This window comes from Anarhichas minor, unplaced genomic scaffold (assembly GCF_050575085.1).
Source record: "Anarhichas minor isolate MPS153535 unplaced genomic scaffold, ASM5057508v1 ptg000047l, whole genome shotgun sequence".
Taxonomy (NCBI): domain Eukaryota; kingdom Metazoa; phylum Chordata; class Actinopteri; order Perciformes; family Anarhichadidae; genus Anarhichas; species Anarhichas minor.
The window spans coordinates 31,118-44,298 of record NW_027466493.1 but is presented as its reverse complement, the minus strand read 5'-3'; the positions used below and the strand labels follow the sequence as shown (position 1 = coordinate 44,298).

Sequence of the window (13,181 nt, the reverse complement as noted above, 5' to 3'; positions counted from 1 at the left end):
TGTCAGCGCTGCTATGTTCTACATTTGATCTTTTTGTTTTCTCAGAAAAAATCGTGTCAAACAAAACAAAAAAAAATCATTTTCAAATAATTTTAACAATTTTAAACTTAAAATAAATCTAATAGTCTTGTTTTTTAATTTGCATGTGATTAAGCAGTTAACAGAGAATAGTTATCAATCAAATCAAAAAAATAATATTTTCCAGCATAGTTTAATGTGCGAATGAAGGAAACATAGATTTTCTTTTAACAATGAAAGAATCTCAAAATACAGATTTTGATATTATTTTTGAAAATACAGTGAGAAAAGCAAGATGAAGTAAAGGACAGGAAAGGGAAGGAAAGGAGGAGAAAGAAACGGGAAAGAAACGAAAAGTGAGAAGAAAAGGACAGAAAGTAAAGAGGGAGGAGCAAAGGAAACGAGGAGAGACAGAAAGTAAAGAGGGAGGAGCAAAGGAAACGAGGAGAGACAGAAAGTAAAGAGGGAGGAGCAAAGGAAACGAGGAGAGACAGAAAGTAAAGAGGGAGGAGCAAAGGAAACGAGGAGAGACAGAAAGTAAAGAGGGAGGAGCAAAGGAAACGAGGAGAGACAGAAAATAAAGAGGGAGGAGCAAAGGAAACGAGGAGAGACAGAAAATAAAGAGGGAGGAGCAAAGGAAACGAGGAGAGACAGAAAGTAAAGAGGGAGGAGCAAAGGAAACGAGGAGAGACAGAAAGTAAAGAGGGAGGAGCAAAGGAAACGAGGAGAGACAGAAAGTAAAGAGGGAGGAGCAAAGGAAACGAGGAGAGACAGAAAGTAAAGAGGGAGGAGCAAAGGAAACGAGGAGAGACAGAAAGTAAAGAGGGAGGAGCAAAGGAAACGAGGAGAGACAGAAAGTAAAGAGGGAGGAGCAAAGGAAACGAGGAGAGACAGAAAATAAAGAGGGAGGAGCAAAGGAAACGAGGAGAGACAGAAAGTAAAGAGGGAGGAGCAAAGGAAACGAGGAGAGACATAAAGTAAAGAGGGAGGAGCAATGGAAATGAGGAGAGACAGAAAGTAAAGAGGGAGGAGCAAAGGAAACGAGGAGAGACAGAAAGTAAAGAGGGAGGAGCAAAGGAAACGAGGAGAGACAGAAAGTAAAGAGGGAGGAGCAAAGGAAACGAGGAGAGACAGAAAGTAAAGAGGGAGGAGCAAAGGAAACGAGGAGAGACAGAAAATAAAGAGGGAGGAGCAAAGGAAACGAGGAGAGACAGAAAGTAAAGAGGGAGGAGCAAAGGAAACGAGGAGAGACATAAAGTAAAGAGGGAGGAGCAATGGAAATGAGGAGAGACAGAAAGTAAAGAGGGAGGAGCAAAGGAAACGAGGAGAGACAGAAAGTAAAGAGGGAGGAGCAAAGGAAACGAGGAGAGACAGAAAGTAAAGAGGGAGGAGCAAAGGAAACGAGGAGACAGAAAGTAAAGAGGGAGGAGCAAAGGAAACGAGGAGAGATAGAAAGTAAAGAGGGAGGAGCAAAGGAAACGAGGAGAGACAGAAAGTAAAGAGGGAGGAGCAAAGGAAACGAGGAGAGACATAAAGTAAAGAGGGAGGAGCAAAGGAAACGAGGAGAGACAGAAAGTAAAGAGGGAGGAGCAAAGGAAACGAGGAGAGACAGAAAGTAAAGAGGGAGGAGCAAAGGAAACGAGGAGAGATAGAAAGTAAAGAGGGAGGAGCAAAGGAAACAAGGAGAGACAGAAAGTAAAGAGGGAGGAGCAAAGGAAACAAAGTGGAAAAAACGGATAAAAGAAAAAGAAAAGATGAGAGGAGATGAAGATCGTGACGGAAAGAAGATAGGAAAGAAAGGAGGAAGAGGAGAGGACGAGAAGGAGAGGAGAAGGAGGACGAGGAGGAGGAGGAGGAGGAGGAGAGATGGAGGAGGAGGAGGAGTGACGAAGAGTATCTGTCTTCAGCGTGTTCGGGTTTTCCCTGCTGAGGAAACCTTCACGCATCATCAGAATGGAGAGCTGTGATTGGCTGCAGCAAGGAAGAGTGGGGGAGCTCTGTACTACCTACACACACACACACACACACACACACATCATCATCATCATCATCGCCTGGCACATTCCAGAGGATCCTCGATGCACAACTGGAGTCTTGGAGGAGGGGTGGACACAATAATAGAAACACCTCCAGCCCATCATGTTTGGTTCCTTTCTGAGGCTGTAGATTAATATCAAGCTCCACTAATATCAACATGTTTTATATTGATCACATCTCTTAAAGCTCCACTAATATCAACATGTTTTATATTGATCACATTATTATGTGTAATAAGAGACAAATCATTTAAGCCTCTTCTATGACACACTGACTGCAGGCTTCAGTTGTGGTGGAAGTAATGTACTTTTTGAGGTATTTGTACCTTTCCTGAGTATTTCCATTTAATGCTAATTTGTACTTCTACTCCATAATTCAGTAATATAATATTTAGTATTCTGCAGGATGAGCGCTTTAACTTTTGGTCCTTTAAGTACATTTTTGACGTTAATACTTTTGGGTTTTACTGACATTTTGAATGCAGGACTTGTATTTGTAACAGAGTACTTCTACACGGTAGTATTCATATTTTTACTGGAAACAATAATCAACGAATGTTCTTATTGTGAAAGAATTGTGTTGCAAATAACATTCAAAAAGATTAAAATATCTGTAAAAAGAAAACCAAATATCTGAATGAACATGGTGTGACTGTTAATATCAGATAATAAGATGAATATGAGTGTTTCTCTTGATAATATCAACATCTTCATGTGATATTTGCATCTTTATTGAAGGCACATCACATACACATCATCAGTACTGATGGCATTTCACTGGTGAAATTAGTCACAGTTGACATTTTAAATAAGAATACCAGCGATAAAGGACGAAGACGGATAATGACACGGATATTATGGATGTAAAACGTCCTCATTTACATAATTCATTCACAGGAAAGTCAACACGACGCCCTCATCAAGAATCAATCAAACATTTTAGAGTCGATTCAGGATGGGAACTACAATCAAAGTGCAATATCGGTGGAACTTTCCCCAAAGCCTGCTGTTGAAGATGTGTGTGTGTGTGTGTGTGTGTGTGTGTGTTTTTATCACTTTGTGGGGACTCTTATCTGGGGTCCTCCATCTGGGGACAACACAAGATGAACTGTTCATTTCAGGGTTTAGATTAGGTTTAAAGTTCAGGGTTATTATCAGGACAAAAATGAGAGTTAGCACTGTAGTTAGGCAGGTAGCAGTTATGATAAAGGTTACACCATTGGGTCCCAAAGTGAATATAACTGGATAGATGCTGAATATTAAATAAAATATGGAGGCATTCAGCTAAATATTAGAAAATATGATGAGAATCAATGCAGACTCTGCTTGTGAGCTGCTGTGATTAATTACCATAACGACTCTTTAAAGACTTTAAATAAATGAAGTGACTCACTGAGAGGGAAAGTAAAGAAAACTCAGGCTGTGGTTTTACTCTGATACGAGCACAGTGAACGTCACTTTCTTTATGTTCTTTTCTCTGTTTAATTAATTATTTCAGAAATATTGGAAATTCAAAGCAAATATATATGAGTGTGTCTTTGTGTGGGGTAAATTACTGTAATTGTGTGTGTGTGTGTGTGTGTGTGTGTGTGTGTGTGTGTGTGTGTTCTACGGTGCTGTATCGTGTGATCCAACAGACAGACAGGCAGGTGTGTAGATCTTCACCGTCTCATCCCAGGAACAGTCCACCACCTGCAGCCAACACACAACACGCACACCGTTAGAAACAAGGAGAAACAAAGAGTCTGAAGAGAAGTCTGGTTGTATAGAAGTCTATGAGAAAATGACTCTACTTCTCTCTTGATTTATTACCTCAGTAAACATTGTAAACATGAGTTTATGGTCTCAATCTCTAGTTTCAAGTCTTCTTCAATACAGCATTATGTTCATTTAGTACATTATGGTCCATTTAGAGTCAAACAGACCATAAAGCAGGGGATGCTTTAGGGCGGGGCTACACGGTGATTGACAGGTCTCTACCAGAGATGTATACGCCGTCTCTACGTCACTCCTCCTCAGTCCAGATATGGTAATGAATATAAAAAGGGGAAGTGTACTAAACCGAGGCTTCAACCTACACCTTTTCGTTTGGCATAAACTTGCTTTGGTTCGTCACCATTTCAAAAGAAATTACTTATGAACATATGAAGCCAGAGTCTTGTTTTTTAAGTGCAACAACAGTCGAGCTTCCAGCTGAAATAACCTCGACCGCTCTGAGATCTCAGTGTGTCGGTGCTGCAGGTGAAGCGTGGACACTAAAGGAGGACAGACGGCTCTCTGCGTCTCCTCTGGCACACACTTACATCAAAGTGTTCCACCTAAATTACCTCCCATTATCCGTTCTGGGACAAAGACATTTAGAGAGGAGGCCGACTGGCCGCCGGTCTCCACTTCTAAAGACTAAAATCTGTCGTCTGTCCTTTTCTTTCCTCCTTTTTGTTTCTTCATTGCTGCCTTTTCCAGGAGTGGACGCTAAAGCTGAGGACACACTGTATGTCTGTGATTCTCAACAACATAGACGTCCCTCATTGAGTGAAGTTCATCCTCTTTCCGTCATCATTCATCACTAATGTACACATCCATGTCTCAAGGACAAAACGATGCAGATTGACTCCTTTAATGGAAAAGGCCGAGCTGATTATAGAGCTTGTGGATGGGATTCATTTTAGAAAGGACACCGAGTCGCTCAACTGCAACAATTGGTACAATTTTTGTTGTATTATCCTTTTTTGCCGTATATGTTTTGCAGCATTTACGTCATCCAGCGGTCCAGTCTTTACAGAAGAGAACATTCAGTCCATATAGTCTTTGAGCTTTTTGCTCAATTTCGAGGATTTTACCTCTAATTGCTGAACATAATGTTTCCCCACAACCATTAGCACACACAAAGAGACAAATCATCAACGTTTGGTTCAGCTACAATCTTTGTCTTTTCATGTGTTTATCCTCCCAACACACAAATGTTAGAGAGTGGACGAGCAAAAAAAAGGAGAAACTAAACAGAACCTTTGGTCTGAAAATATTCGAAACAATACAAAACCTCTCCGCTGATTTCATTTACAAAAGTTGTAATGAAATATATTCGACAACAGTCTTTTTTTACGATGACGGAAATGAGACGCTGATGAGACAAAACTGAAAGTTAACTCAATACCTAAAGATGTTGGATGCAAAACAAGCAATTGCAATTTAATTTTTTCACTATTTTCCGTCATTTTATAAAAAAAACAATTATGGATTTATTGAGAACATACTTTGCAGATTAATTGGTAAGAAAAGTAATTGTTAGTTGCAGTGCTATTCATAAAGCAACACAAAGCCAAGACCAATAAAAACCAAGATGAGCTCTCAGGTTTAAGAATTGATTTCTGAAGCTCTTTACGCTCTAAACTGAGACGATTCAGACGATACAGTGGAGAGAAAAATACAGCTGTGACCGACATCCCTCTCCTCTCTTTATAATCAAGTGGGACGTGGCTATCATCTGAATAACATGCCTCTGTGAGGACGTGGCTATCATCTGAATGACACACTACCTCTCTGTCATCTGTCCTGGCTGCAGAACACACAGCGGTTGATGAGGCTTTTCAAAGTAAAACGCTGGTTCCACTTCACTTTCAACATGACGAACATAAAGCCACTTTATTATTCATATAATTACAAATGTTATCTATTATCGTCAGAGGTGTTGGAACTGGCTTTGTGTTGGTTAAACAACGAAGGGGAAGCTTCGTTTGTGTGGGACTATAAATACACGAGTGAGGGAAGAATGTTCTGTCGTTCTGCAGTTATTTCCTACCTACCAGGTTGCATTTTGGGTGTTCAGGTCCTAAAAGCTGGCAGGCAGCACAGCCAATCAGCAACAAGCTCATGCAGAGGAAACGTATTAACATGTCAGCAGGGTTTGTGCCAAAATGAATTACAATCCATCACTGTGACAGACAGGGCCTGTTAAGAATCTGTCAAAGTTGATTTCACCCGTCATATTTGTGTGTGAATTATAGAAGGACTAACCCACCGCTATGAGCTGTGTCACAACAGCTGTGCTTTGAATAATGTTGACCAAATGTCTTTGAAAGATTAAAGAAAGAAACATCTGTCTATCAGCTGTTTGTCTGAATGTTTGCATGTGACCGGTGGTCAAAAATCTAAAGAAGAAATATGCTACGCTGCCAGGATTATGTTTTCATGAATAAAGTATGGAAAGGTTTCTAATCCACAGACATTAACGTCACGTAATAAATGTGCAAAGAGCAGCCTGGTGGTCATGTGTAGTCCAGATCAACACGGAGTATATCAGACACCTCCATGTAAAAGGCCTCCAAACCCTTTCAATAGTCTCACAAACATGCATATCTAAACACAAACCTTTCACTTTATTTTGAAAGGACACTATGCACGTGAATAGCGAACAAACTGACCCGTCCCCGAGACCAAAACCGACATATGTAAAAAATACAAAAATAACATAGTGCATACCTACAGTACATACACAGACAGCCGCCAGCCAACAAATAAACAGCACACTGCCCATCGTACAACACGCCTGTAGTCGTGATAGTGAACATGTAGAGTAAGAGTAGAGCAGCCTCATCAACATAGAATCATGATAGAAAGTACACGTGTACAGGTAATCGGCGTTACAGGGGTCAGGCTCTGGCCAGCTGGCCATCTAGAGCTTTGATGGACAAGGGGACAGAGGAGTCCTTAAAGCGGTAGAGCTGCTCTGAAGCGTCTGCCCGAGGGAAGAAGTATTCAGGGTGGAGGACACGGGCGGGGTCTGAAATAATGTTCTGGGCCTGTCTGGTGATAGTTCCATCAAAGACGGCCTGGAGTGTGGGATGCTGTGTGACTCCTATGATCTTCATGGCTCTTTGTGTTAGCCGGTACATCATGTCTGGTCTGTGCATCATCATCACAGTATCACCCTCCATCCCAAACCACCAGCTTCCCATGCTGCTCGTCGCTCGTGCTGCTGATGGAGATCTTTGAACGAGTGAGTCAACAAGCCTTAGCGGCCTGTTCGGGGGGGCATGAGTAAGCAAAGGAGTCGCTCGGTGAGTCAGCCGTTGAGGAGAGGAATGCCCTTCTTTAATTAACTTTAACAGCCTATAGCTGTAATGGAAAGGCACACACGGCGGCCAAGACTGCAGCAAAGCACAAAGAGAATGAGCGAGAGAGAGAGAGAGAGAGAGAGAGAGAGAGAGAGAGAGAGAGAGAGAGAGAAATGAGGAGATGGCTGATGAGGGGAGGAGGAGGAGGAGGAGGAGGAGGAGGAGGAGGAGCGCTACAGAGCACAAGACCAAGGGGAATATAAAAGCAAGACACTTCAAAGTCTGGCTAATATTCAACTTCTTCTTCAATGTTTGTACTTCAAATAACGAGGAAAAGACGAATGAAGAAACAATAATTAAAACACTAATGAGCTTGTGGCCGTTATGTAGAGTGAGAGGAAACAGCGGTCACACGGCACACCGCACTCCTTATCACTGGTGAATAGTCATGGTAGCAAGGCTTTGAGTGACAGCTCCGTTAGCATGACAAGCTAAACATGCAGCTTAAAGGGACAGTAGTGATGTTCAGATGTTCAGATGTTTAGACGTCCAGTTGTTTGAGGTTCTTCTCTATAGTCAGCGTCAGGAGTAAATATGTCATTTATCTTCATAAATATACTTTTAGATATACATTTATATTTGTATTGTACATAGTAGTTAAATGTTTAAATGTTTAAGCTCACCTCTGTTCTACTTTGTCTTTAATGTCCTTGTTTTTATTTTTTATATTGTTCTTGTTTATTTGTATATTCTATGTATGTACGCTGAAAACCGGAGTCAAATTCCTCGTACGCGTTCACATACATAATAAAGCTGATTCAGATTCAAAGACACCAGACTCCATTCACTAAAACACTCATTTAACATCTCAGAACACGGGAGCAAAGTAATGTTCTGCTGTGGACGTATTTTAAAGAGTCTCTCAGTTTAAGTGAACGCTGTATTTAGAACGTGTTCTCCTCTTGACCTCGCTGTCAGACACTGAAGCTGTTCTCTGTGATCTCTACAAACACACCAGACTCCATCCATAGAACACTGACTCTACCTCTCAGAGCACAGGAGCTGCTGTCTACTGCTCCTCCATCTGTTACTGTGTTTGTGTTGTTGTGTTTGTGTTAGTGTGTTTGTGTTAGTGTGTTTGTGTTGTTGTGTTTGTGTTAGTGTGTTTGTGTTAGTGTGTTTGTGTTAGTGTGTTTGTGTTGTTGTGTTTGTGTTAGTGTGTTTGTGTTAGTGTGTTTGTGTTGTTGTGTTTGTGTTAGTGTGTTTGTGTTACTGTGTTTGTGTGTTTGTGTTGTTGTGTTTGTGTTGTTGTGTTTGTGTTAGTGTGTTTGTGTTAGTGTGTTTGTGTTGTTGTGTTTGTGTTGTTGTGTTTGTGTTAGTGTGTTTGTGTTAGTGTGTTTGTGTTGTTGTGTTTGTGTTAGTGTGTTTGTGTTAGTGTGTTTGTGTTGTTGTGTTTGTGTTAGTGTGTTTGTGTTACTGTGTTTGTGTTGTTGTGTTTGTGTTGTTGTGTTTGTGTTAGTGTGTTTGTGTTAGTGTGTTTGTGTTGTTGTGTTTGTGTTAGTGTGTTTGTGTTACTGTGTTTGTGTTGTTGTGTTTGTGTTGTTGTGTTTGTGTTGTTGTGTTTGTGTTGTTGTGTTTGTGTTAGTGTGTTTGTGTTGTTGTGTTTGTGTTAGTGTGTTTGTGTTACTGTGTTTGTGTTGTTGTGTTTGTGTTAGTGTGTTTGTGTTAGTGTGTTTGTGTTGTTGTGTTTGTGTTAGTGTGTTTGTGTTACTGTGTTTGTGTTGTTGTGTTTGTGTTAGTGTGTTTGTGTTAGTGTGTTTGTGTTTGTGTTAGTGTGTTTGTGTTGTTGTGTTTGTGTTAGTGTGTTTGTGTTGTTGTGTTAGTGTGTTTGTGTTACTGTGTTTGTGTTGTTGTGTTTGTGTTAGTGTGTTTGTGTTACTGTGTTTGTGTTGTTGTGTTTGTGTTAGTGTGTTTGTGTTAGTGTGTTTGTGTTGTTGTGTTTGTGTTAGTGTGTTTGTGTTACTGTGTTTGTGTTGTTGTGTTTGTGTTAGTGTGTTTGTGTTACTGTGTTTGTGTTGTTGTGTTTGTGTTAGTGTGTTTGTGTTAGTGTGTTTGTGTTTGTTAGTGTGTTTGTGTTGTTGTGTTTGTGTTAGTGTGTTTGTGTTGTTGTGTTTGTGTTAGTGTGTTTGTGTTACTGTGTTTGTGTTGTTGTGTTTGTGTTAGTGTGTTTGTGTTACTGTGTTTGTGTTGTTGTGTTTGTGTTAGTGTGTTTGTGTTAGTGTGTTTGTGTTGTTGTGTTTGTGTTGTTGTGTTTGTGTTAGTGTGTTTGTGTTACTGTGTTTGTGTTAGTGTGTTTGTGTTGTTGTGTTTGTGTTAGTGTGTTTGTGTTACTGTGTTTGTGTTGTTGTGTTTGTGTTGTTGTGTTTGTGTTAGTGTGTTTGTGTTAGTGTGTTTGTGTTGTTGTGTTTGTGTTAGTGTGTTTGTGTTAGTGTGTTTGTGTTGTTGTGTTTGTGTTGTTGTGTGTGTGTTAGTGTGTTTGTGTTAGTGTGTTTGTGTTGTTGTGTTTGTGTTAGTGTGTTTGTGTTGTGTTGTTGTGTTTGTGTTGTTGTGTTTGTGTTGTTGTGTTTGTGTTAGTGTGTTTGTGTTTGTGTTGTTGTGTTTGTGTTGTTGTGTTTGTGTTAGTGTGTTTGTGTTTGTGTTGTTGTGTTTGTGTTAGTGTGTTTGTGTTGTTGTGTTTGTGTTGTTGTGTTTGTGTTAGTGTGTTTGTGTTGTTGTGTTTGTGTTGTTGTGTTTGTGTTAGTGTGTTTGTGTTGTTGTGTTTGTGTTGTTGTGTTTGTGTTAGTGTGTTTGTGTTGTTGTGTTTGTGTTAGTGTGTTTGTGTTACTGTGTTTGTGTTGTTGTGTTTGTGTTAGTGTGTTTGTGTTAGTGTGTTTGTGTTGTTGTGTTTGTGTTAGTGTGTTTGTGTTACTGTGTTTGTGTTGTTGTGTTTGTGTTAGTGTGTTTGTGTTACTGTGTTTGTGTTGTTGTGTTTGTGTTAGTGTGTTTGTGTTAGTGTGTTTGTGTTGTTGTGTTTGTGTTAGTGTGTTTGTGTTAGTGTGTTTGTGTTACTGTGTTTGTGTTGTTGTGTTTGTGTTAGTGTGTTTGTGTTAGTGTGTTTGTGTTTGTGTTAGTGTGTTTGTGTTGTTGTGTTTGTGTTAGTGTGTTTGTGTTGTTGTGTTTGTGTTGTTATGTTTGTGTTAGTGTGTTTGTGTTGTTGTGTTTGTGTTAGTGTGTTTGTGTTGTTGTGTTTGTGTTAGTGTGTTTGTGTTACTGTGTTTGTGTTGTTGTGTTTGTGTTAGTGTGTTTGTGTTACTGTGTTTGTGTTAGTGTGTTTGTGTTAGTGTGTTTGTGTTGTTGTGTTTGTGTTGTTGTGTTTGTGTTGTTGTGTTTGTGTTAGTGTGTTTGTGTTACTGTGTTTGTGTTGTTGTGTTTGTGTTGTTGTGTGTGTGTTAGTGTGTTTGTGTTAGTGTGTTTGTGTTGTGGTGTTTGTGTTAGTGTGTTTGTGTTTGTGTTGTTGTGTTTGTGTTGTGTGTTGTGTTGTTGTGTTTGTGTTTGTGTGTGTGTGTTGTGTTGTTGTGTTTGTGTTGTGTGTTTGTGTTGTGTTGTTGTGTTTGTGTTGTTGTGTTTGTGTTGTGTGTTTGTGTTGTGTGTTTGTGTTGTGTGTGTGTGTGTTGGTGTTGTGTGTTTGTGTTTGTGTGTTTGTGTTGTGTGTTTGTGTTTGTGTGTGTGTGTGTTGTGTGTTGTGTGGTGTGTGTGTTGTGTGTGGTTGTGTTGTTGTGTTTGTGTTGTGTGTTTGTGTTGTTGTGTTTGTGTTGTTGTGTTTGTGTTTGTGTGTTTGTGTTGTTGTGTTGTGTGTTTGTGTGGTGGTGTGTGTTGTGTGTTTGTGTTAGTGTGTTTGTGTTGTGTGTTTGTGTTGTGTGTTTGTGTTAGTGTGTTTGTGTTGTTGTGTTTGTGTTAGTGTGTTTGTGTTAGTGTGTTTGTGTTGTTGTGTTTGTGTTGTGTGTTTGTGTTGTTGTGTTTGTGTTGTTGTGTTTGTGTTAGTGTGTTTGTGTTGTGTGTTGTGTGTTTGTGTTGTTGTGTTTGTGTTGTTGTGTTGTTGTGTTTGTGTTGTGTGTGTTTGTGTTGTTGTGGTGTTGTGTTGTTGTGTTTGTGTTGTGTGTTTGTGTTGTGTGTTGTGTGTTGGTTGTGTTGTGTGTTGTGTTGTGTGTTTGTGTTAGTGTGTTTGTGTTGTTGTGTTTGTGTTAGTGTGTTTGTGTTGTGTGTTTGTGTTGTGTGTGTGTGTTAGTGTGTTTGTGTGTTGTGTTGTGTGTTAGTGTGTTTGTGTTGTGTGTTTGTGTTGTGTGTTTGTGTTAGTGTGTTTGTGTTGTTGTGTTTGTGTTGTGTGTTTGTGTTGTTGTGTTTGTGTTGTGTGTGTTTGTGTTAGTGTGTTGTGTGTTTGTGTGTTTGTGTGTTTGTGTTGTGTGTTGTGTGTTGTGTTGTGTGTTTGTGTGTGTGTTTGTGTTGTTGTGTTTGTGTTGTGTGTTTGTGTTGTTGTGTGTGTTGTGTTGTTGTGTTTGTGTTGTGTGTTGTGTTTGTGTTGTGTTGTTGTGTTTGTGTTGTTGTGTGTTTGTGTTTGTGTGTTTGTGTTGTGTTGTTGTGTTTGTGTGTTGTGTGTTGTGTGTTGTGTGTGTGTTGTGTTGTGTTGTGTGTTTGTGTTGTTGTGTTTGTGTTGTTGGTGTTGTGTGTGTGTGTGTGTGTGTTGTGGTTGTGTGTTGTGTGTGTTGTGTGTGTTGTGTGTTTGTGTTGTTGTGTTTGTGTTTGTGTGTTTGTGTTTGTGTTGTGTGTGTGTGTTGTGTGGTTGTGTTTGTGTGGGGTGGGGGGGGGGGGGGGGGGGGGGTGGGGGGGGGGGGGTGGGGTGGGGGGGTTGTGTGTTGTGTTAGTGTGTTTGTGTTAGTGTGTTTGTGTTAGTGTGTTTGTGTTAGTGTGTTTGTGTTAGTGTGTTTGTGTGTTGTGTTTGTGTTGTTGTGTTTGTGTTAGTGTGTTTGTGTTAGTGTGTTTGTGTTAGTGTGTTTGTGTTAGTGTGTTTGTGTTGTGTGTGTTTGTGTGTTGTGTTTGTGTGTTGTGTGTTGTGTTGTGTGTTGTGTGTGTGTGTGTGTTGTTGTGTTTGTGTTAGTGTGTTTGTGTTTGTGTTGTTGTGTTGTTGTGTTTGTGTTAGTGTGTTTGTGTTGTTGTGTTGTTGTGTTTGTGTTAGTGTGTTTGTGTTTGTGTTGTTGTGTTTGTGTTAGTGTGTTTGTGTTGTTGTGTTTGTGTTAGTGTGTTTGTGTTAGTGTGTTTGTGTTACTGTGTTTGTGTTAGTGTGTTTGTGTTAGTGTGTTTGTGTTGTTGTGTTTGTGTTAGTGTGTTTGTGTTAGTGTGTTTGTGTTGTTGTGTGACTTTGATGAATCCAAACTAACCCTTTAAAACAAATTTAAAACTCTCGTGTTGTCTGAGCAAAAAGTCCAAAACACAAAGATTTTCAACTTACAATGAAAGAAGAGAGAAATGCAACAAATGGTCAAAGAAGAAAAATCTTATTTTTGTGTGAGAAATGAATCAAATTATCAAATAATTAGAAGGGAAGTAAGAAAGTATTGAGAAATGAACAACACACTGATGGTTTTGGTCTTTTAATGGAATTTGTTGACAAAAAGAATATAGAATAACATCAAACATACTTTAAATCACACTCGATGTAGAAGGGTGTTTATGCTACTGTATTAGTACCACAAATACTACTACTGCATACAGCCATTGCAGTAGTACTGTACCACAGATACCATCATGTATCACCTGCTATGTAACTGGTTATACTATTTCTTTCCATAAAATAACCAACCTACAGACCGGTGAATGGTTGTCGTCTTGCATTCCTGTATGATCTATCACCTCATCGTATCACACACACACACACACACACACACACACACACACACACACACACACACACACACACACACACACACACACACACACACACACACACACACACAGACAAAGGTCTTGTATGTCTGATTTG

General features: G+C 39.8%; 1 protein-coding gene across 1 annotated transcript in view; it reads right to left on the bottom strand.

Moving 5' to 3' along the window:
• Nucleotides 1–2,740: 2,740 nt before the first annotated feature.
• pex7 (peroxisomal biogenesis factor 7) overlaps nt 2,741–13,181 on the bottom strand; it is a gene marked incomplete at its 5' end in the record, with an annotated part of 31,703 nt that continues 21,262 nt past the window's right edge. Inside the window, 1 exon segment of the mRNA XM_076112127.1 lies at nt 2,741–3,746. Coding sequence (XP_075968242.1) covers nt 3,663–3,746 — 84 coding nt within the window.